Source organism: Ixodes scapularis, unplaced genomic scaffold (genome assembly GCF_016920785.2).
Source record: "Ixodes scapularis isolate PalLabHiFi unplaced genomic scaffold, ASM1692078v2 PGA_scaffold8__174_contigs__length_109621045, whole genome shotgun sequence".
Classification (NCBI taxonomy): Eukaryota; Metazoa; Arthropoda; class Arachnida; order Ixodida; family Ixodidae; genus Ixodes; species Ixodes scapularis.
The window spans coordinates 40,546,750-40,571,874 of NW_024609883.1; the positions used below are offsets into that span (position 1 = coordinate 40,546,750).

A 25,125-nucleotide genomic window follows, 5' to 3' on the forward strand; every position below is an offset into this window, starting at 1 on the left:
GCAGTAAGACTTTCGTTGTCACTCTTGCTTTAAATTTCTGTGAAATATTCCAATTTTCGTTTTCTTTGTTCTCAAAATAAACTAAAATCTATCACTCTGAACGACTTATTTTTTACAGGCTCAATATTTTACGATTTAGGTCAAAGCTGAATTTTTTGAATAATTTGTGGGTTTTCATTTTTGCGACATGGTGGGATCTCAATATGGGCGATTCGTGAAATTTAAAGGGCAACTCCGCTTCATTTTTGATATTGAGAAAACTATGTAGCCCTCTTCAGCATCATATAGGAAGACCACATGCCAAGTTTCGCGATGTAATTCCGTCTAAATATTTATTAATCTGGCCAGCAAACTTTCAAACGAGCCAAGTCGCCGAAATCTGCTAACTCTAGCGCGCGACGTGAAGAGCAATCAACAGCGCTGTCAATACCACGGATCTGGCGCAGCCAACAGTGAGCACCTACGTCAGAGGCATGCGTATGTCAGTTCTATGTTTTGGTTGTTTTTACTTCTCCGGGCGAAATTGAACGAAGACGTCGTGAGTGGAAGTGGCTCCTCCCGGCGTTGCGTGTTGGCTCTGTCCACATGATCACCGTAAAACGCATGCGCCAAGTTGGGAGCAGACGCACTCGTTTCCTCGTTTCGCCTCTGCTGCAGTAGGAGCAGTAGGAGGACGGCGTTTTGTGGTTTTGTTACGGTTCGAGCGCGGGCAGCATCCCCGAAGCCTAGCTGCGATGCCTCGCAGAAGGGCCATAGGCTCACGATGTTGTGTTGCTGCCTGCTTGAACTATCAGTCGACCAGCCCGGGAGTTGTTTTTCACAAGTTCCCTCGCGACAGTGCGCGTCTCATTGTTTGGACAGACATCGTGCGCCGTTGGAACTCCGAGAAGCCGTGGTCGCCAAATAGCAGGACATTGATCTGTTCTGACCACTTTTTGCCCGAATGCTACCAGCGAGATCTGCGCTTGTTCTGCGACGCTGGGTTTTCAACCAAGTACGCGCGTCTGGATCAAAACGCCGTGCCGTCGATCCTCGATCCTGGATCCTCGCCTTCCGTAACAGCCGACGGACTGACGCCGGACGCCGTGTCGTCGTACCTCGTTCCTCGATCCTCGCCTCCCCAAACAGCAGACGAATCATGCGTGAAGCGTCGTCGGACCGGGGTACGTATATTCCTCGCTCACGTCGCGCTGGCCGATGCTTTTGTCTCTGTTCGTGCGGGCGAGCACGTGCGATTGCAAGCCTGTTGAGGCGACATTCACGAGCACGTCGCACGTGAACGCACGCTAACGTTTTGTGCTATATATCAGTAGAAGTGAGTGCGCGTGTCCGCGCGCGGGCTGGCGTGCTCTTGCAAACGCTCAAACGGCTGTACGAACTTTACCCAGGACTGAACCGAACCTGAAATTGGGAACCGTAACTCTGAACACCGCCGTTATGTACTATAATATTAATATATTTCAATTATCTATGCTGTTATCAGTAGAAAGTACATGAGCAAACAAGTTGTTTTCAAAACCAGTAATCTGAACAATATATCCGATCATTATTGCAAGTTAGACTAGAAAACTGTTCGTTTGTTTGGCGACCAAGATATTCTAATATAGGCATCCAATTGGTATTTATGTTGACACTTGTTGCACATCGTCATTTTAGCACAGGGCAATTCTTCCTCCCCACTAACATTCTGGCTGACTCCCAGACGGCCTGCCGGCACTTCCTTCTCACCACCTTGCATCTATCCACTGTGTCCCTACTCGACTCCTTCCTATACTCCACCTCCCACACTTTCCCGTTAGTCTGGGTGCGGGTGCCTGGGCTGTGTGTTTGGGCACGCAGCCGTCCCTGAACACACAGCTGTCCCTGGTAATGAGTGTGCTTGTGTACTCGCCCGAGAACTCTCACACCGGGAATATGGGGAAGATATGGGGTTGCCACCATCCGACCAACTGAACAACATTATTCTCCTCAGCCTTCTCTTACTCGCAGACAGGGCGTTCTATGACATCAACTCTTTTCCCACACTTCTCCACATGGTCTGGTAATGCCAGGACATTCCCTCTGTCTCGCCTCTTCCCAACCCCTCCCCCACCTCCTGGGAGGAGCGGCAGACCGATGATGCGGCCACTGGCCAGCAATAGCAGGTGGACCGTGCCAAATTGGTGGCCGCCATTTTTGAGGCCCCGGACTTTGGGCTTCACCTGGGGGTGCTGGAACCCATCCCTACGATAATGTTTATTCATTCATTATTTTATAACTTTCGCGCGGCCCTTACACTTAAACTAGGCTATAGGGTGTGTTATGAACAAATCAAAGACAATAAATATTGACCGATTGGTTTCACAGAGCGGTGACCACTGTAGCAGCAGCAGCAGCACAGTGTCGAAGAGCAGTAGCTTGCCAGTGGTCACTACATGGGATGACGACTCCAAAGCACCAACATATGAGTCATCGCTGGATGCACCAGTGGCTCAAGAAGAACCTGTTGGTCAGAACCAAGCCAGAACAGCGTGCCTTAGCCAAGTACGTATTTTTGTTTTCATTGGTACAAATTAGCCATATCTTATGCATGAGCATGGAGATAACATTGTTATGAGTAACGAAACATGTTTACTAATACTGAACGTGCAGGTCCTTGGCCCGCAACCAAAAAGTGAATCATCAACAGCGTCTCGCATTGTTTGATATAAGGTGGTGTCAAAAAACAAAATTTCACTTCCTTCGATTGCACTTCGGAGTGCAGGGGGGGGGGGGGGGGGGGGGGCCGCGGGCTGCATCTACCATTTGCCCTATTCGTTACGTGGAGGCGCTTGTTTATGAGCGAAGTTTTGCGGTGTTGGTGAATCCCACAAAACCTAATCAGCATCTCTACTGACGGCAGAGCTCAAGAAGCACCATCGAAGACGCTCTTAGGCCTCACATACCTTTGTTCACTACGCTTTTCTGTCCATCAAGGTGGCCCCGCAGCACCGACTGGGGCCATTTTGGCCACTAGTGAGCCAATTCCTCAAGTAACAGATCCTCTAAGCGCCGAATAAATATCAATATGTATGAAAATTGAGTACCAGCCGACGCTCCTTTGCATTGCCGACTTCTTTGACTGGCGCAGCCAATCACAACGCAAAAAAAAAAAAAAAAAAAATTGCGCAAGTTGGAAAACATTGTTTCCGCCCGCAGGAAAGCAAAGGGCTAAGGCCCACAAACTAAGAATTCTACCGTGGGTTTGAGCAGAAGGTATATCATGTGAAACCAGCCTATATGTACACAAACACAACTCTGTTATGTCTCGGCGTGGTGGTGGCGCGTCGGGCGCACTTCCGGTATGGGCTGTGGGCAGAAGACCCCATGCGAGACGTGTATTCCTGCATTGAAAGGAACCACACAAAGCCTGCCTTCTAGTCAAAATGACGCAACTGAGGATGTACCAAAAAAGTCGAGAGGGGTTTGAAGGTCAGTTTTCACGTGCTCGGTTTGTCCGAGAACATGGATATGTGTCGTGAAAAGGGAAAACCAGACGCCGTCGGACCATGATTGCTTGAACGGGAAGCGCTTTGGGTTGAAATCACGGATACTTGTAGTCCTCAGCTTTATTTGTTTTGTTCCAACATAACGCCGGAGAACCGTCAAGTTGTGCGGACCACCACTACGCGAAGTTTTGCGGTGTAACGAGCCTCGCTAATTTCGCTGATTCCGCTCAAGTGGTCGGAGATTGCCAGGGCAACAATTCGAACGCGAAAAAGGGCAGGGGAACTCACACCGACGCTTGAAACGTTTGAAAGAGCAGACGACAGTTCGAACGATCAGGCAGCCGTTTGAACTTGAAGACGCACTGAACATGGTCCGCACAACTTGACGGTTTTCTGGCGTTCATGTTGGAACAAAGCAAATAAATCTGATGACCACAAGCATCCGCAAATTCAACCCAAAGTGCCTACCGCCCAAGCAATCGTTGTCCGACGGCGTCTGCTTTTCCCTTTTCACAGCACATATCCAGATTCTCGGGCGAACCGAGCACGTGAAAACTGACCTTCAAACCTTTCTCAACACTTTTGGTACAGTCCCAGTCACGGCGTTTTGACGAGAAGGCATGTTTGTGTCTAGTTTCTTTCAAAATAATGCAGGAATGCACGTCTGGCATGGGGACTTCTGCCCACGGCCCCAGACCGGACGTTTGCCTGACGCGCCACCACCGCGCCGTGACGTCGCAGAGTTGAGTTCGTGTATACACAAACTCATTTCTGTTACGTCACGGCGCGGTTGTGGCGCGTCGGACGCACTTCCAGTCCGGGGCTGTGGGCGGAAGTGCCCATCTGAGACGTGTATTCCTGCGTTGTTTTGAAAGCAACCAGACAAAAACCTGCCTTCTTGTCAAAATGCTGCGACTGGGGCTGTACCAAAAGGGTCGAGAAAGGTTTGAAGGTCAGTTGCTTGGGCGGGAAGCATTTTGGGTTGAATTCACGGATACTTCTGGCCATCAGATTTATTTGTTTTGTTCCAAAATGAATGCCGGAAAACCGTCAAGTTGTACGGACCACCTGCGAACTGCGTTCAGTGCGTCTTCAAGTTTAAACGGTCGCCTGATCGTTCGAACTGTCGTCTGCTCTTTCAAACGTTTCTGTTTGTCGTCTGCCCTTTTAGAGGACACCGGCCCGTAGACCAAACGTGGGCCCGGCACTTGCGATAAGAAGTAAGTGCAGGCCTCAAAAGACTTAAGTTTGAAGGTTGGTAAGCAGGCTCGATGTAAACAGTAGATACAAGGAGATGTTGATCATTGTTACCAGTGGCCATCACCGACTTGTTAGGCCTGATTCACTTGGTTAGATTCTGCTTGCGATTTTCAGTATTGACGTCGACCATCTCAGCTACGGTTCACGCTTTTGCAGTCCGAGCGACGTCGCTATTGAAAATTGCGAGTGAAATCTCATCATGTGAATCAGGCTCTAGCTATTCTGCGGCGTCCACGCGGAATGAATCGCCGCATGTCAGATTATTCACGCGAAGTTTTGCGGTGTAACAAGCCTCGTTAATTTCGCTGACGCCGCTCAAGTAGTCGGACATCGTTAGGAGGACGTAGAATCAACAATTCCAACGCGAAAAAGAGCCCGGGAACTTACACCGACGACGACAACATCGCATTTCAATGGTTTGTTTATGGGCGACGGTGAGCTTCTTGCCCACACCCCCATCGCGCATACGCGGCGCCGGTGGCGTCCACTAGGGGCGCTCCGGTTTGTTTGTAAACATGAGTTGGTGTATACCAGTTGTAGTAACTATCGCACTGCTTTTACAGAGCGGGGACCAGGCTTCCACTTCTGGGCCAGGGTGCAACAGCAGCACCGCCGCTTTATGCGACACCGTGCCAGCAACTACTGCAATCGATGGCCATTTTGAACCGCACTTGGAGCCGCCCATCTGCCACATCTGTATGTGTGTGGTAACGAGAGGTATGTAGTGACTTGGTTCACCTTATCGTGTAATGACAGAATAGCTTTATCAGTCTCTCTCTCTCTCTCTTTGTGCAATGTTATTCGAGTCTATATCTGAAATGTAATGTTTTTTGGTGTGCCAGGTACATCGACACTGTCTGTGGACAAAGCTGTGCAAGCCTTCGAGGAGCTTTGTCAGACCTCGACTGAAAATCCGGCACTGCCAACATCTTCCGGTGAGTAGCTGTGGTGGCTTAAGAATATAGTGCTATCTATGTAATACAATTGTGACGAGAGTTTTAATAGTATACATAACATAGATGCATTATGTCCGTGTTTCCCCGAGTTTATTTTTGTCAAATTTGGAAAGTGTTATTTGGACTTCATTCTTCTATCAAAACAAATTTTAATAGTGTGAAATATTTACAATGAGCTCATCTATGCATTTCAAAACAAGCAAGTGTGCTTGTATTTACTACAAGCTTGCTGTAATAAATACAAGTGCATATGTTTGTATATGCATGAAAGCAAATGTCGCCTCGCTGTTGCAGGTGCCACAGAAATGTGCCGTGAAAGCGCAGGTTGAACAACATAGTAGTATAGCAACTTCAGCTTCACGCACCCCCATTCAAGTCACTTTACCCGCACCCACTGATGGAACTATGCTGTCCATGGTGACTATGGTCTGAACTTGAGACTGGAACAACCGCTAGCACCGTTAGACGTACAGCCTTATTTCTGCCGTGACCTAGAAATACATTGCCTTGTTCTCTGCAAAACCAGACACCCACCGTCTTTCTCAGGACCGACGACCCTTCGCACTGATCCAACCTGATCTTTATTGCACGCTTTTTTCTTTTCCCCGGTCGGTGTGACCTTCAAAATCCTATTTTTTTCGGATGAATTCGAATTGACAAAAGTTTTACAGGCAAATGGTTTTTGGATTTCATCGGCTTTATTTGAAAACACAGAACCACCGTTATATCATAACCATGGTGTTGAACCGCCGATTTTGTGTTTTGTTGTGGTTTGGTCTCGGTTCCAGCATGCCTGCTAGATATTAGTTTGGTTACTGCCGCTACCAAGCATGAACTGGTTCCAACCAGTTCATAACACTACCTTTGACTGTGGCCATTCATGCATTTCCCTCATCTTTCGTTGAGCCTGGGCTATTTGCAGTTGCATGGCAGAAAGGTGGGGACCTAATGTTTTTATTGCGTCAAAATAAACTTGGAAGGGTGAGAGTGACGGATATATATTTTTGCTCATCAATTGTAAAAACTGCACTGCATCACAAGTCATGTCATGCACACTGTTACTGTGCATGTTAAGCAGTTTTGACACCATAATGTTTGCTCTGGCATTCAATCTTTTCCAGGCATGGTTGGCCAAAGCCCTTTGGGGAGCGAGCCAGCTGTTCCCGGAAGTCCCCAACAAGCCCAAGAGAATTCTGCAGACGTTGAGCAAGAATTGCGCCAGTGGTGCTCTACGCCTACAGAGGACAAGACGCCAAGCCCCTTGTCGTTGGAGCGGGATGCCACTCCCGAACCCTCAGAACCTGGGGCATCGCCTTCGGACACCAGTTACACGGAGGCCGCCTTCCTGGACTCCGATGAAGATATCTGCCCTGAGCCAGATCTGTTGGACGAGAGTTACAGGCCGGATAACTCTTTCAACTCCGATGATGAACCGGATTCCGACACCAGCATCTGGTCCAACGACTCTGTGCACTCGGACGGTGCAACAGATGTCGAGTATGTGTCCACTGTAATTTTTCAGAAACCAGAACTCCATTTTATGAATAGGATTAAGCTAGGTCTACCAATCTGGAAAACTTGTAATTATCTGGGGCTTTTCTTCACCTGCAAAAGTTAGACAAATATAAGGGAAACAGTCAAAAGGTTGGCTATATCAGGAGAAATGACAAATGGAAGTGGCACGGCAGTAATAACGAAGCTTTACAGTCGCACATCGGCACAGCTGCACCCAATAATGTTCCCTGAAACATCATTCGATAGTGCAAGCCATTACCTAATTAAATGAATAATTAATTAATTTATTATACTACCAGTTCCTAAATTAAACTTTAGTATGGTGGTTACATGGGTGTTTTTTATCATACATACAGTTTATGGTGCAGTGGAGGAGCCTTAGAAGTACATCTTATAAAAAGCACGACGATCACACTTGGTTATTCGGACCAGGTTGAAATAACGGCCAGGAAATTTAATAGAGATAGTCTGGGAGAACCTGGCAAGGTCAATGAATATGAAAGGAGGAGCTTGTTAGATATCCCGGTTTTGTGCAAAGAACTGTGAGAGATGATGGCAGAATAGAAAAAATTAGAAGCGTTAAAAAAGAACTGTTTTTGAAATTTCCACACTATAATCTTTTGGTTTATTCTTTTTCTTTTTTTAACAGTGAAGGAGGGTGCAGCACGTCTTCAGCAGCAGTGGACCCGGTAAAGGAGAGGAAGTACCTGGTGACTGCATCACAGCTGCTGCTGCTGTTTTCGGTTTGCATCAAATGCCTGGCTCCGACACGGACGAAGCTGACACATCGAGGGACCCTTGTGCACGCCGTCATCACGTGTGCACGAGGGCACAAGACTGTGTGGGAGAACCAGCCCAGAATCAACAGCAAGGCACTCCTCAACATCCTGCTGCCTGCTGCCATCACCTACTCTGGAGCCAGCCCAACGCGCGTTCTTCGCCTCCTGGGATCTATAGGCGTGCAAGTCTTGAAGAAGACTCAGTTCTTCCGGGTGCAGAGCTCTTTGGTCTTTCCTGCTGCTACAAAGGTGAGCAGAAGTGACTACAAGATTGTCCGTTCATTAAACATGTTCACTGATTGAGCCTGACACTGAGTTTTCTTGTTTCAAAGACCTGGGAAGCTGAACAGGAGTCTCTCCTGACAGCCACGAAAGACAAGCTCCACCTTGCAGGCGATGGGCGTGCTGACTCGCCTGGTTACTCTGCCAAGTATGGGACGTATACACTGCTTGACACCCGCATCAACAAGATCATGCACTACGAGGTTCTTCAGGTAAGAAGTGGCTAAATATAAGATGACCTCAATGCATCACATGGATCAGGTATGCATTTTACGGCACCTTTTTCTACCCTAGTCGACAGAAGTCAAGTCGAGCAACCACATGGAGACGGAGGGCCTGAAACGTTCTCTGGACTTCCTCCTGAGCATGGGGCTGTCTGTGTATGTTCTTGTGACCGACCGGCACTTTGGGGTGAATGCCCTGATGAGAGACAGGTACCCCGACACGAAGCACCGGTTCGACGCATGGCATGTCGCAAAAGGTAATAGTATTGATAACTCCAATACCCCTGTACATGGGCCGTTTTAACAATCATTGAGTCAAGGATCATGGACATCTCACTGAGCTCAACTAAGTTGCCTGGTGCTACGCGGTACATGGGCCTAATGACCCGAGTTCTGATGCACGTCACGTGACCCACATGATAGAAAAAAAAGTATTGAGGATAATTGTGTGTAACATGTTTCACAAAACACACACAAAAAAAAGTTTAACTTGACATATACTGTAAACAACTTAAAGGGCAACTCCGCTCAATTCCAGAAAAATTGGGATTACTTGTGATTCCACTTCCCAAAGCACTGATGAACAACTTGACGTCTTTGGATTCGCGAAATGTGAAATATTTTTTGTGTAATCGTATTTTCAACATTAGCAGCAACCGAAACCGAAACTTTGAATGAGACAGGCAACATTGGTCTCGTGTCGTCAGAGGCATGTGCACGTTATGACGAACCACGTGGTTCGAGCCGTCACGTGAATCTCTCCACGATCGCGGACGGGCGGGCGAGCGGGGAGCAAGCGCCAGTGTCGTCTGCTCCGCACTTTTCGCCAACCTAGCTCTCTACAGCATCCAACGACGTCTTCACCACCGGGGACGAAGCTAGCGCTTCTTTACAGAAAAGGCAAGTTTTCTCAAGCGTATCTTTCGTAGGCATTTCAGAAGCTGAAATAGAGTAAACAATACATGTATATGTACTACGTACGAGCGTGCCACGGCCAATGCCCGCTGGAACAAAAGAACTGTAGTAAAATCAACAGTGTGGTGCATTCGTTTGTCCTCACGAAGTTGATACATTAGAGCTTAGTTACAACCGTCACACATCCCACGAAGCTTTGCTGTGCGAGGTGACGTGCCACATAATCGTCTTTCCGTGTCTTCGGTCACCAGCTCGCCCGTGCCTTAACTCTTCTTTCAGTTATCGTTTATGTGCCGTCGAAGGTTTGGCATCACCAGACATTTCGTCAGGAAGGGTTTTCAGCGCTGGCGAAAGCTGTGTACTCGCGCTCTAATTTTTCCGATATGCCACAAAATGTTGTCCCGGAACATAGGTCAGCTTGCGTATCCCCAGTTGGCGGGTTAGAATCCCGACCGAGATGCTCGTAATTTTACGCTTGCTTATTACCGAGAAGGCGCCGTGTAACCGAGATATCGGTTGCCCGTCAAAAGATTGCGAAGTGGTCCAAATTAATAATCAGACCTCCGTTGGGACGTGCTAGGTACCCCTCGTTGGGTTGGCACGTAAACCCCCAAATTTGCGCATCTTTTCCCGAAAATGGCGAAGTTTTCTCGCCGCTTGTTTCTACAGGCGCTAGACATTTACTCGTACACACGGAAACGCCCGGCGCGTAGTGCGGCCAAGGCGGTGTGCGTTTGACTGGTTTGACCGCACATATTTCCAAATTTAGTAGCCCAATTGTGCACCTTTATAGAGCTGTACGACAGACTACACGTTTGTTGTCAATAGCAAAAGTGTCCGCGAAAATGATCAATGCTGCGATAATTACGCTTCAGTGCACATTTGTTTGTTTTCAGAGTGTAGCTAATATTTGCACGCACGTTTTTTTTTTTGTTTTGTTTTGTTCTTTGTTAGAGGGTAACAGCAAATTAGTGGCATGAGCATAAGTAATCACATGTAGCCACCTATGCAAATGTCAAGGACCAAAAAAGAGGGTGCAATTATTGTTTCATTTTTTATTGATACCGTAGCTTGGTAAGAACAATCACATACACACAATTCCCACAAAACCAGCACAACAAAGTAATACACATGTGTAATTTACACAACTCAATTAAAATAACTCCTACTAAACATTCTTGTTTACAACACTTTGCCAGAGCTAATGCAACCGTCAGAGAAAAATAAATGTAACTGATCATACATAATCAAATGTTTCATTGATCCAAATGCTTTATTTTCAGTATCTATGTCCGACGACGACAGCCTGCCGCTTGGAGCAGACTTGGGAGGCCTGCAGCAAGGAGCTATATATGTACCTGATCCGTACAACTTTGATCCCCCATTGCCAGCAAGGGAACGACGTGATAGCCAGCAACAGGAAAGCCAGGAGTCCCAAGTCCAGTACGAACTACATTATGCAGATAAGAACTATTTGTGCAACTTGCATTTTCTGGGGTGACCAGAACTATAGAAAGTACAAACATAGCACCAAGGGAGTCCAGGCTGGCAGGAAGAATGTGAAGACCTAACCTCTTAGGTGGACCTCAGAACGGCATGCTGATACTTCATTAGGAAACCTACCTTCTTCAGGGTTAGGTCTCCTGAACAAGGCAGGTCTCCTAGTGAAACGTTGGCACGCCACTCTCACATCTGCCTCAAGCTCCCTTTTCACATAAGCATAGAAGATAATTTTTCAACTGAAATGTATCCTCTTTCAGATGCACATGTGGAAATTGCCCCCAGGAGGTCGGGCAATGCTGCAGGGACATGCCAAAAATCACACAAAAAAACTTGGGAAGGTGTGTCACAGAAAATGAACTTTTTCTGCTCGTATGTCTGGATGTGCGACTGCTGAACATAGCGTACGACCAGCTGAAATTTTTTCGCCCAACATATTTGGAGCCAGCAGCTCGGGATCGGAACAAGTAAGACCAGAACTTTTATAGCATATCAAATATAAATGCACTACACTGTAAGACAGTCTGTAAATCCCGCTTAGTGTATTGGCGACTCCAACAAAATCTATCGACGCTGCGTAGCGGCACCGCCGAGAAGCTCCAGAGAGGAGGTCATTTTGATTCTGTCTTCTGCTATCACAGCTTGGTTCTTGTAGGCAGCATAGAAACAAACACTGTTTCCAGTGATTATTTTTATGCTTCTGCCATGTCATTCCCATGCATTGATTAGAAGGTTTCTACTGTCGAAAAATCGTTTTGCTTTCTTATGTAACACATATGTTATGCTGCAATGCAAGATATTTATGGTGGTCCGCGTGCTGAACGATGAAAACGACGTCCTTTTGTCCGCCATTTTGCCTGACCAGCACACCCCCTAGACTAAGCTGGAGTCGCGAATATTGCAAACGTTAGTTGTGCTCATGGTACCTTGGATCGAAGAAGGCACATAGCCAGGTGTTTGTTTTGGGGGAGGGGGGAATATTGAATTACCTAAATTGTTGTGTCTACGTGTAGGTTGAGCCGAAGAAGACAATGAATAAGAATGAACGAACTGAGCTCTGAATGGGAACAGCTTGCCTTCTGTTAAACTTGCATAGACAGTCCCTATACATAACAATTGTCACAATCGACAGCTTCAACTCGATTATAAAGGTTGATTCACCCGTCTTTCCTACCATACCCAGGCGAGCCTGCGATTTCATGGAGGAATGGTACGCCAGTACACGATCCCTTCCAATGGGTCGACAATAGATAATGGCAGAACTGCCATTCTATTTAGCTCACTTGAAGCTGAGAGTCAGCGGACCTACTGCAAACTGCCGGAAGATTCTGCCTTGTCCACTGCTACCACTCATCTAAATGCAAGTACTGCAGGAGCTACCTCCGAATCGCGCAGACCTGCATCGCCCATTTCCAGAGCCTATGATGCAGTGGCAAGAGAGTTACAAAAATTCTTGACAGTAAAACATTGGAAAGATTTATTTTTCGTTGCACACGTGGATGACCGGCCAAAACAGTACAAGAGTGTGTCACGTTCTCCGGGGCCTTGCGACAAACTGCTGGTTTGGGACAATAACAGATGAAATAATCTGCAATCAACTTGTCAATAAGACAATTCATGCCGAAGTATGAAACCGCCCACTACTAGAGCTTGAGCTACCACTCGAATCAGCTCTTGCCATCACCTAAAAAGTTCAGCGGGCGATGAAGGAGGCCAAAGTTTTTACCAAAGATGCGGGACTCAGTTTTCAAGTGGCAAAGATTCAAGCCCAAAAGAAACCAATAGTTAGGGGCAAAACACCCAATCAAAGGTCGTCCAGCATTTACTGCAGATCTGGTTCAATGTGCCACATGGCAGACTACCCTAGACGTCCTGCAAGGAATCAAGCATGCAGAAAATGAAAGATTGGACATTTTGCCTTTGTTTGCAAGCAAACAGTTTTGACAGGATCACAAGTACCAAGCATAGAACAAACTGAAATATAGCAACTCGGATATTAGCAAACTGTACCACATGCAGGATACTTGCGTTCCTTTTTATCAAACTCCTAGTAGACACAAGACCCTCGGTTTCAATCTTTCTGGAAAGCGTCTACAGAAGATGCTTCCATTCTTGTAAGTTGCAACCTACAAGTACTGCATTCATTGGCTACTCCGTAAGAAAACATTGCTATTCCAAACATTTTGGAAAAAGCCAGCTCACCAGTACAGTTGGCACAAAGTAATGGCGATTGCACATTCCACGTCGTCCGAACAAGACAGCCGTAATGGGACTATAAATGCTTTACAAGGGTTGGAAATTCAACTGGACTTTTCATCTCCTGCGGATGACAGGTGACTATCATTTCGGCAAACGACCTTCCAGAGGCCGTTTAAGGTTTCCTCCAGCTGTTCTCAGGTATGGGCCACGCCATTGGGTATGTTCACAAGGTGAAGACGAAGTGTCCATCAGTCTGGTGCAACAGAATCTATGAAGGATAACTTTTGCAGTGCATGACAAAGTTCCTGTAGAGCTGGCAAAGTTGGAGCACTCCTGGGTGATCGAGCGCAATAATGCATCACAGACCACTTCCGCAAATCAAACACCTCTGTTGTTCTCAATTCACGTCCTCTTCTGTGTCCAAACGAGCTCCTTCACCAGCTTTCTGGCACCCACATCTTCAACCAGTGGGACCTCTCGTCAGCGTACCACTAGCTGAACCTGATAGAGGAGAGCGGGGACCTCATTGCGTTCGTGACTCATGAAAGTCTCTTCCTGTTCACAGTATGTTTTGGGCTGGCTTCCACTGCTCCGGCTTTTCAAAATATAAAGAACTGTATTCTTTGGGACACAACAGGCACCATTGTCAATCTATCCAGGATGATGTGCTCAACTTCAGTTGCACAACTGAAGAGCATGATGCCCGCCTAAGACAAGGCTTACCCCGCCTACAGGACGCAGGTTGGAAACCGAACAAAAACAAATGCATTTTTCAGTGCAGCAACTTCAATTTCTTGGACATAAGTTGGCACCTCAGGGAATTAAGCCATGCCATGATAATGTTCAAGCCACCATGCAAGCTTCTACTCGAAGAGACATGACATCATAACCGGTCTTTGCTTGACCTGCTTACATACCGTTTCAAATTCATACCTAACTTTGCAACCATCGTGAGGCCCTTGCATGTGCATCTGCGGAAAGATGTCCCCTTATAATGGCAAAAAGCACAAGAGGTGGCATTTGCATCAGTCAAAACACGATTCGAAACTGTTCCATTTAGTTTTCGACGTGACACTGCCTGCTATCGTCACAGGTTGGAGAGAAATTTACTTGTCAGTTTTTTTTTTAATTCTCCAGTTAGAATTCTACAATCGTCAGAAAGATTCATCGGATTATGGATTAGGCACAGTGCTACAGCAAAACATCCAGATGGAATTCGCACTATCCTGTTCACATCGCGATTGCTTTCCAGCGCCCAGTGCAACCGCTCTGCAGAGTTAGAGGAATAGGCGTGCCTCTGGGCCTGCGAGAAGCATCATGTTTTCCTCTTCGGTCACCATTTCATGCTCAGGATGGACCACCAGGCTCTGGTTACACTACTCTGTATTTAGGGAAACGGTCGACAACCGATAACAATTGCCGGGTGGCCATGCGTCTCCTCAAGATCACCAAAAGGGCAATGAGAATGTTGTGGCAGTCGAGCTTTCTCGTCTTCCTGCATTTAATTCCTCAGATTGCACGAAGTCATACGTCGAAAAAAGAAAATTCACTTGCCCTGTGTGCAGTCTCTGCTGAATTGACCAAGAAGAGGTACAGAAAGAGAAAGAACAAGACCCCGATTTACCTCGGGTGATAGTGTGTCAACATGGGTTGGGGTCTCAAATACCTATGGGAATCAGCACTGTCTCCCACTACAAGATACGAAAAGAACTTTCCTCTGTATATGGCTTACTGCTATACGCAAAACTGCTGGTTCCTTCTGCTTCACTCAGACGAATGGTGTGAACCAAAATACAACTATGTGAATGCTTCTGTGGTGGCCCAGAATGGATAGCGAAGCCAATACTTGTCCAAATACTGTCACGCATGTCAGACAACCGACAAGTAAGCAGCGAAAGAAGGATCACCTCTACAACCAGTGCTTTTTCCAATAAGCGCATGGAAACAGCTTGGAACAGACACTGTGGAACTATTCTACAAACTTCTCTCACCATTACCGTTTTGCAACAAACTAGTTCAGTAAGTAGCCTGGGGTTGCTTTCTGTAGTCAAGTGACAGCAGAGATTGTCTGCGACTTCCTAATAACAACATTGAGGTGAGAGGGACATCCAAACATTACTGCCTTGGACCATGGCTTACAGGTCAGGTCCCGCACAACCTGAGAGTTCCTCAGGTCGAGGGACTTCTCATCATCAGTCTGCAATTTGCAGTCCACAGGCGAATAAACGAGTTAAAAGATTTAATTGAATTTTAAAATTGTCTGTCCAGTCAATCACTCAAGAACGAGGAAACACCCATACAGGCAGTAGTGAATTTCTTCTCTATAAAAGCACACCAGAAGGAGCGGCAAAGGTTTTCACGCATGAAATTTCTAGAAATGTCTAGATATCATGGGCTTTCCAGGTTTCGAAAAGCCTTTTCCTATAGAGATGCGGCAAAAGGGTCCCCAAGTTCACAGTAAAAGTGTAGCAGATGAAGTCTTTCTAAGACTCTTACCAATTCTTCTGTTACTTTCTCAGACGGTACAGGTACACGGCATACAGCCAGTTCGTCTGGTGGATTTGGGGACGACTGGGCAGGTTTCGCCGCGTCAGGCTCCCGTGCTGTGTGGTGGCCAGGATAAGAAAAGAATTCCCATCGACCACATACACGGGCTTCCACTATGCTTGATCGAACCGGGTCCTGTGGGCCAACACCGCTGCTTCCTTGTCTGGCCTTTGTGCAACGCTGCACAGAGGTGGTCGACGAGGACGCGGCCCGTTCGCAGCCACAGCCAGCTGGTAGGTCCGGGAAGCCTTGGCCAACTCCAGGCAGGAATTGAGGAGCCTCTGGACGTAGTCTGAGTAAGAAAGTGTGATAGTCAAGCTGCAGCCAATGTCTGAATAAAAGTGTCTGTATTTACCGTACGACGCAGTCTCCATGATGGGGCTGAGGACCCATTCGCCTTTCCGTGACTTGGGAAACTTCAGACAACTTCGCTTTTTGTCGTCCTTCGTTGTGGCCTGCGCACGGTTGCTGTTCTCATTGTAGTGGAGCACCGCGACGGCAGTCCTGTGAGGGCCGCATATAAGGGGAGGAAAGACTGTAAACATGCCCCAAGCATATTTCATATTAGAACTTTTCAGAAATTTTCATACTGCACAACACATGCTAGTAACCGTATCCACACTGGCAGGCAACCTGTCGTATGCTAGCAGACCATCCTCGGGAACATGGCCCTGCATCGTTTCACACACTAGCAACCCATCCTATTCTCATTGATTGACTCACTATTATTGTGATCAAAATTAAGTCGACACTTCTCATTTACTGTAAACGACTTATTTTTCGCGGTCTCAATATTTCTTGATTTTGGTCGAAGCTCAAGCTTTGTAATAATTCGCAGGTTCTAAGTTTTGCGACACAATGGGATCTCAATGTAGATTCTTATGTGCTTACATTCTACCAAAATTGTTTGCGGGACATATTTTTCGCAAATTGTAGGCGATTCACAAAAATTAGGCCTTCGCGAAAATTAAGTCGTTTACAGTTCAAGATGCGCTGCAATTTGCCACCATTGTGCGGACACAAGTATGTGTGAAAAATGGCTTCCCTTCGACTTACGGTAACAATGAGAAGCTCGTTAAAGACGAGGGAGATAAAGATTGTACAAATTGACGTAGGGCCTCGCTCCTAAAAACAGTATGTGCACTCGCTCATCTGCTAGTGTACATAAGTGCATCCCCAGAATTTTCTGCGTGAGTGGTGCACAGTAGAAATTTCAGAAAAGGCTCATAAATAAACAAATATCACTAGCATATATCAGGATGCCTGCTTACCGTGCCACCATGCCCTCAAAACTGAAATGACTGGATTTCGGAGTAAACCGGAGCAGCATGCTGTGGAACGACTCTAGGCGATAGGTCTGACCGTCTCCAGACACCCTTGGTATGTCCTTGAGTAGTTGCTTGGACATGACGATCTTTTCGAGAGCCACGTATGGCTCGGTCCCTGCGATAAGAGAAAGTATCGAAATAACCCTTAGGGTGTCTAGCAAGTTATTACAACTCTACAACGGTCCCTGACCATTGTAGAGGTGGTTAAATATATCAGATCATTACAACACAAGGCATTGAGCATTCAGAACTGTAACAGTACTTTCGCACGGGCTGAACCCAACTTGCATATTCCGAAATATTTGGGTTCGTCCTGTCCGGATTAAATGAGCACTTTCTTGCCCCCTGACATAGTCAGTGAAGAAGCCACTTCCAGAAACACAATAAAAACATGACGCTGAACCAGACATGTTAATAATTACGAATGGCAGCATGGCATAGCCGCCAGATGCACACTTTCGTATACTTTTGGCTTGGATTGTATTGGGGTCTGCAGCTTTCCCATTTGTTAATAATAATAAATCTAGTAGCTCTAACTGGATCTAGTCTAGTGTCGCGCCCTCAATCCAATCCAAGGCTTTTACTGGATTTGTCGGCGGTTCCCTTTGCATCGGGTATTACACTCTACATCAATTGAGCAGGGCCCGCGGGCTCCGCTCCAAGCAGAATTTATTACCTATTTTTCTGCCCACAGGTTTTCAAGTCTTTGCTCAGGGCACTCGATAGCGTTTCCGGCACATTTTCCCTGACTCGGCTCGCTCTTTGGCAATATCCCTGACAGTCCCCCGATTTTTCCTGGTAATTAAATTTCCCCTGACAATTCCCGGTTTTGCCGGTCTCTAGACACCCTGACCCTTGTAAGTGCTGAGTTTATATCGATAATGACTGAGCAGGTAAGCCAGAGCGCAGCCGAGTATACTCCTGGTGGCACCCAAAAGGTTAAACAGCAAAGCCAGTGCCCATTGCAGCCTGTCCACAAATCACTTTTTTGTGTTGTATACGTGATGCAACTGCCATTTTATTTTTTATCCATCTCTGCAGAAGCTAGATCTCTGCTCAGTAATTCTGCATAAATAATTTTCATATAATCTGCAATTTCCCTTTTTATGCGTCTTTTGCATGTTACAAGTCGGTCTTCACTTCCTCATTCTGTGTCTTTTCATGACCTCAAAAGTGGAGTGTTTTTCTTGAAATATAAGGCTAGAAACATGCAGTTTACGCCTCTTGATGTAATTGAAATGTCCGCTCAGTACTATGAGCTGGATATGAGATGGAGTCCTCCCATCGGCAGGTCTAGAAGGGGGGGGGGGGGGGGGGGGGTTGGGATATCCTGACCCTCCTTTTGAATTCCGCAGGTGTGAAATGCAGAGCGGAAAAGGGGGGGGGAGCATACGAGTTATCCGAAACACAATCTGGTATGCTGATCTTCCATCTGGAAACACTTGCATTCATCTCCAATTCCTCCTTGTGCTATTTGATTGTAGACTGGCCAGAGCAGCCAAAGGAAGTCTGTCCTTGTTATGAAAGCTTCGCCGACAACTGGAGTGAAAAGAATGTTATGAATGTTTAAAGAATGAATCTTTTTTACCTTCCTGAAGCCACCAGCGCTCTTCGATTGGGCCATGGGTGCACGCAGGGTACAGGGGGCTGGGGTGCTGATGGACGTTGCTCACGTGTCGCATTACGGACACCCATTTTGCGAGCACCAGCGCGCCATTGTCACTGCTGGTCTGTGCACACCAGTAGACGTGTCCACGTACAGTCTTCACCCATGCATTCAAGATGCTGTTCTTCTTTGTCTTGCCTGCAGAGGCCATCTTGCTCCCAATGCCTATAAATTAGAAAGCCTCCATGATTATTAGCTCAGCACCAGTCTAGTTTGGAAAACAAGTTTTGATATTAGATACACTAAATATATGAAGCTATAGTAAAATTGCATCTAGATACTGGTGCAGCATGGACAACATCGTCAACTTTAGTATACCATATGACGTTTGAATAATGCCACGTGTATCTTGACAACAAAGCATGTTGCACTATAGTTCATTGCGCCAGCAATCATTAACTCAATCGTGATCGGGCGGTGTTACACAGCAGTGCCATCTACCATCAAGCCGCTAACGATCATTGAATTCAACTGAGCTCGCCTACCTCAGTTAACTGATGGGGGTTCACCCCAACAGAGCTAAAGATGGCAGCATTCACCACTGATAGCCAGTGCTAGCGAAGCATTTACTATTGCAGAAGAAGGTATCTAAAAATTATCATAGCAGCAAATATTATCAGAAGAGGTATGATACGAAGTCAGAGCTACCACTAAAACTATTGCGAAACGTCGAGGAAGTGCGGCCATTGTGATGTCGGTGGCAGTAAGACTTTCGTTGTCACTCTTGCTTTAAATTTCTGTGAAATATTCCAATTTTCGTTTTCTTTGTTCTCAAAATAAACTAAAATCTATCACTCTGAACGACTTATTTTTTACAGGCTCAATATTTTACGATTTAGGTCAAAGCTGAATTTTTTGAATAATTTGTGGGTTTTCATTTTTGCGACATGGTGGGATCTCAATATGGGCGATTCGTGAAATTTAAAGGGCAACTCCGCTTCATTTTTGATATTGAGAAAACTATGTAGCCCTCTTCAGCATCATATAGGAAGACCACATGCCAAGTTTCGCGATGTAATTCCGTCTAAATATTTATTAATCTGGCCAGCAAACTTTCAAACGAGCCAAGTCGCCGAAATCTGCTAACTCTAGCGCGCGACGTGAAGAGCAATCAACAGCGCTGTCAATACCACGGATCTGGCGCAGCCAACAGTGAGCACCTACGTCAGAGGCATGCGTATGTCAGTTCTATGTTTTGGTTGTTTTTACTTCTCCGGGCGAAATTGAACGAAGACGTCGTGAGTGGAAGTGGCTCCTCCCGGCGTTGCGTGTTGGCTCTGTCCACATGATCACCGTAAAACGCATGCGCCAAGTTGGGAGCAGACGCACTCGTTTCCTCGTTTCGCCTCTGCTGCAGTAGGAGCAGTAGGAGGACGGCGTTTTGTGGTTTTGTTACGGTTCGAGCGCGGGCAGCATCCCCGAAGCCTAGCTGCGATGCCTCGCAGAAGGGCCATAGGCTCACGATGTTGTGTTGCTGCCTGCTTGAACTATCAGTCGACCAGCCCGGGAGTTGTTTTTCACAAGTTCCCTCGCGACAGTGCGCGTCTCATTGTTTGGACAGACATCGTGCGCCGTTGGAACTCCGAGAAGCCGTGGTCGCCAAATAGCAGGACATTGATCTGTTCTGACCACTTTTTGCCCGAATGCTACCAGCGAGATCTGCGCTTGTTCTGCGACGCTGGGTTTTCAACCAAGTACGCGCGTCTGGATCAAAACGCCGTGCCGTCGATCCTCGATCCTGGATCCTCGCCTTCCGTAACAGCCGACGGACTGACGCCGGACGCCGTGTCGTCGTACCTCGTTCCTCGATCCTCGCCTCCCCAAACAGCAGACGAATCATGCGTGAAGCGTCGTCGGACCGGGGTACGTATATTCCTCGCTCACGTCGCGCTGGCCGATGCTTTTGTCTCTGTTCGTGCGGGCGAGCACGTGCGATTGCAAGCCTGTTGAGGCGACATTCACGAGCACGTCGCACGTGAACGCACGCTAACGTTTTGTGCTATATATCAGTAGAAGTGAGTGCGCGTGTCCGCGCGCGGGCTGGCGTGCTCTTGCAAACGCTCAAACGGCTGTACGAACTTTACCCAGGACTGAACCGAACCTGAAATTGGGAACCGTAACTCTGAACACCGCCGTTATGTACTATAATATTAATATATTTCAATTATCTATGCTGTTATCAGTAGAAAGTACATGAGCAAACAAGTTGTTTTCAAAACCAGTAATCTGAACAATATATCCGATCATTATTGCAAGTTAGACTAGAAAACTGTTCGTTTGTTTGGCGACCAAGATATTCTAATATAGGCATCCAATTGGTATTTATGTTGACACTTGTTGCACATCGTCATTTTAGCACAGGGCAATTCTTCCTCCCCACTAACATTCTGGCTGACTCCCAGACGGCCTGCCGGCACTTCCTTCTCACCACCTTGCATCTATCCACTGTGTCCCTACTCGACTCCTTCCTATACTCCACCTCCCACACTTTCCCGTTAGTCTGGGTGCGGGTGCCTGGGCTGTGTGTTTGGGCACGCAGCCGTCCCTGAACACACAGCTGTCCCTGGTAATGAGTGTGCTTGTGTACTCGCCCGAGAACTCTCACACCGGGAATATGGGGAAGATATGGGGTTGCCACCATCCGACCAACTGAACAACATTATTCTCCTCAGCCTTCTCTTACTCGCAGACAGGGCGTTCTATGACATCAACTCTTTTCCCACACTTCTCCACATGGTCTGGTAATGCCAGGACATTCCCTCTGTCTCGCCTCTTCCCAACCCCTCCCCCACCTCCTGGGAGGAGCGGCAGACCGATGATGCGGCCACTGGCCAGCAATAGCAGGTGGACCGTGCCAAATTGGTGGCCGCCATTTTTGAGGCCCCGGACTTTGGGCTTCACCTGGGGGTGCTGGAACCCATCCCTACGATAATGTTTATTCATTCATTATTTTATAACTTTCGCGCGGCCCTTACACTTAAACTAGGCTATAGGGTGTGTTATGAACAAATCAAAGACAATAAATATTGACCGATTGGTTTCACAGAGCGGTGACCACTGTAGCAGCAGCAGCAGCACAGTGTCGAAGAGCAGTAGCTTGCCAGTGGTCACTACATGGGATGACGACTCCAAAGCACCAACATATGAGTCATCGCTGGATGCACCAGTGGCTCAAGAAGAACCTGTTGGTCAGAACCAAGCCAGAACAGCGTGCCTTAGCCAAGTACGTATTTTTGTTTTCATTGGTACAAATTAGCCATATCTTATGCATGAGCATGGAGATAACATTGTTATGAGTAACGAAACATGTTTACTAATACTGAACGTGCAGGTCCTTGGCCCGCAACCAAAAAGTGAATCATCAACAGCGTCTCGCATTGTTTGATATAAGGTGGTGTCAAAAAACAAAATTTCACTTCCTTCGATTGCACTTCGGAGTGCAGGGGGGGGGGGGGGGGGGGGGGCCGCGGGCTGCATCTACCATTTGCCCTATTCGTTACGTGGAGGCGCTTGTTTATGAGCGAAGTTTTGCGGTGTTGGTGAATCCCACAAAACCTAATCAGCATCTCTACTGACGGCAGAGCTCAAGAAGCACCATCGAAGACGCTCTTAGGCCTCACATACCTTTGTTCACTACGCTTTTCTGTCCATCAAGGTGGCCCCGCAGCACCGACTGGGGCCATTTTGGCCACTAGTGAGCCAATTCCTCAAGTAACAGATCCTCTAAGCGCCGAATAAATATCAATATGTATGAAAATTGAGTACCAGCCGACGCTCCTTTGCATTGCCGACTTCTTTGACTGGCGCAGCCAATCACAACGCAAAAAAAAAAAAAAAAAAAATTGCGCAAGTTGGAAAACATTGTTTCCGCCCGCAGGAAAGCAAAGGGCTAAGGCCCACAAACTAAGAATTCTACCGTGGGTTTGAGCAGAAGGTATATCATGTGAAACCAGCCTATATGTACACAAACACAACTCTGTTATGTCTCGGCGTGGTGGTGGCGCGTCGGGCGCACTTCCGGTATGGGCTGTGGGCAGAAGACCCCATGCGAGACGTGTATTCCTGCATTGAAAGGAACCACACAAAGCCTGCCTTCTAGTCAAAATGACGCAACTGAGGATGTACCAAAAAAGTCGAGAGGGGTTTGAAGGTCAGTTTTCACGTGCTCGGTTTGTCCGAGAACATGGATATGTGTCGTGAAAAGGGAAAACCAGACGCCGTCGGACCATGATTGCTTGAACGGGAAGCGCTTTGGGTTGAAATCACGGATACTTGTAGTCCTCAGCTTTATTTGTTTTGTTCCAACATAACGCCGGAGAACCGTCAAGTTGTGCGGACCACCACTACGCGAAGTTTTGCGGTGTAACGAGCCTCGCTAATTTCGCTGATTCCGCTCAAGTGGTCGGAGATTGCCAGGGCAACAATTCGAACGCGAAAAAGGGCAGGGGAACTCACACCGACGCTTGAAACGTTTGAAAGAGCAGACGACAGTTCGAACGATCAGGCAGCCGTTTGAACTTGAAGACGCACTGAACATGGTCCGCACAACTTGACGGTTTTCTGGCGTTCATGTTGGAACAAAGCAAATAAATCTGATGACCACAAGCATCCGCAAATTCAACCCAAAGTGCCTACCGCCCAAGCAATCGTTGTCCGACGGCGTCTGCTTTTCCCTTTTCACAGCACATATCCAGATTCTCGGGCGAACCGAGCACGTGAAAACTGACCTTCAAACCTTTCTCAACACTTTTGGTACAGTCCCAGTCACGGCGTTTTGACGAGAAGGCATGTTTGTGTCTAGTTTCTTTCAAAATAATGCAGGAATGCACGTCTGGCATGGGGACTTCTGCCCACGGCCCCAGACCGGACGTTTGCCTGACGCGCCACCACCGCGCCGTGACGTCGCAGAGTTGAGTTCGTGTATACACAAACTCATTTCTGTTACGTCACGGCGCGGTTGTGGCGCGTCGGACGCACTTCCAGTCCGGGGCTGTGGGCGGAAGTGCCCATCTGAGACGTGTATTCCTGCGTTGTTTTGAAAGCAACCAGACAAAAACCTGCCTTCTTGTCAAAATGCTGCGACTGGGGCTGTACCAAAAGGGTCGAGAAAGGTTTGAAGGTCAGTTGCTTGGGCGGGAAGCATTTTGGGTTGAATTCACGGATACTTCTGGCCATCAGATTTATTTGTTTTGTTCCAAAATGAATGCCGGAAAACCGTCAAGTTGTACGGACCACCTGCGAACTGCGTTCAGTGCGTCTTCAAGTTTAAACGGTCGCCTGATCGTTCGAACTGTCGTCTGCTCTTTCAAACGTTTCTGTTTGTCGTCTGCCCTTTTAGAGGACACCGGCCCGTAGACCAAACGTGGGCCCGGCACTTGCGATAAGAAGTAAGTGCAGGCCTCAAAAGACTTAAGTTTGAAGGTTGGTAAGCAGGCTCGATGTAAACAGTAGATACAAGGAGATGTTGATCATTGTTACCAGTGGCCATCACCGACTTGTTAGGCCTGATTCACTTGGTTAGATTCTGCTTGCGATTTTCAGTATTGACGTCGACCATCTCAGCTACGGTTCACGCTTTTGCAGTCCGAGCGACGTCGCTATTGAAAATTGCGAGTGAAATCTCATCATGTGAATCAGGCTCTAGCTATTCTGCGGCGTCCACGCGGAATGAATCGCCGCATGTCAGATTATTCACGCGAAGTTTTGCGGTGTAACAAGCCTCGTTAATTTCGCTGACGCCGCTCAAGTAGTCGGACATCGTTAGGAGGACGTAGAATCAACAATTCCAACGCGAAAAAGAGCCCGGGAACTTACACCGACGACGACAACATCGCATTTCAATGGTTTGTTTATGGGCGACGGTGAGCTTCTTGCCCACACCCCCATCGCGCATACGCGGCGCCGGTGGCGTCCACTAGGGGCGCTCCGGTTTGTTTGTAAACATGAGTTGGTGTATACCAGTTGTAGTAACTATCGCACTGCTTTTACAGAGCGGGGACCAGGCTTCCACTTCTGGGCCAGGGTGCAACAGCAGCACCGCCGCTTTATGCGACACCGTGCCAGCAACTACTGCAATCGATGGCCATTTTGAACCGCACTTGGAGCCGCCCATCTGCCACATCTGTATGTGTGTGGTAACGAGAGGTATGTAGTGACTTGGTTCACCTTATCGTGTAATGACAGAATAGCTTTATCAGTCTCTCTCTCTCTCTCTTTGTGCAATGTTATTCGAGTCTATATCTGAAATGTAATGTTTTTTGGTGTGCCAGGTACATCGACACTGTCTGTGGACAAAGCTGTGCAAGCCTTCGAGGAGCTTTGTCAGACCTCGACTGAAAATCCGGCACTGCCAACATCTTCCGGTGAGTAGCTGTGGTGGCTTAAGAATATAGTGCTATCTATGTAATACAATTGTGACGAGAGTTTTAATAGTATACATAACATAGATGCATTATGTCCGTGTTTCCCCGAGTTTATTTTTGTCAAA

The 25,125-nt window shown here is 47.3% G+C and overlaps 3 protein-coding genes across 3 annotated transcripts; 2 read left to right on the forward strand and 1 right to left on the reverse strand.

The window, feature by feature from the left end:
* The first annotated feature begins 238 nt into the window (after nt 1-238).
* LOC120847593 lies at nt 239-15,999 on the forward strand. The gene is made up of 11 exons (XM_042286587.1): nt 239-1,163; nt 2,347-2,523; nt 5,291-5,444; nt 5,570-5,662; nt 6,805-7,180; nt 7,848-8,226; nt 8,310-8,471; nt 8,554-9,383; nt 10,682-10,841; nt 11,159-11,365; nt 15,617-15,999. The coding sequence occupies exons 1-8, from the start codon at nt 735-737 to the stop codon at nt 8,785-8,787; spliced, it is 2,004 nt and encodes a 667-aa protein (XP_042142521.1). The 5' UTR covers nt 239-734; the 3' UTR covers nt 8,788-9,383; nt 10,682-10,841; nt 11,159-11,365; nt 15,617-15,999.
* Nucleotides 15,758-19,041, reverse strand: LOC121833374. The gene is made up of 4 exons (XM_042286588.1): nt 18,561-19,041; nt 16,916-17,087; nt 16,000-16,148; nt 15,758-15,936 (listed from the first exon to the last, which is right to left on the reverse strand). Exons 1-4 carry the CDS (start codon nt 18,787-18,789, stop codon nt 15,758-15,760), a joined length of 729 nt encoding a protein of 242 aa, XP_042142522.1. The 5' UTR covers nt 18,790-19,041.
* A 535-nt stretch (nt 19,042-19,576) lies between these two features.
* Nucleotides 19,577-25,107, forward strand: LOC120847595 (THAP domain-containing protein 10-like). The gene is made up of 4 exons (XM_042286589.1): nt 19,577-20,501; nt 21,685-21,861; nt 24,629-24,782; nt 24,908-25,107. Exons 1-4 carry the CDS (start codon nt 20,073-20,075, stop codon nt 25,006-25,008), a joined length of 861 nt encoding a protein of 286 aa, XP_042142523.1. The 5' UTR covers nt 19,577-20,072; the 3' UTR covers nt 25,009-25,107.
* The last annotated feature ends 18 nt before the right edge of the window (nt 25,108-25,125 follow it).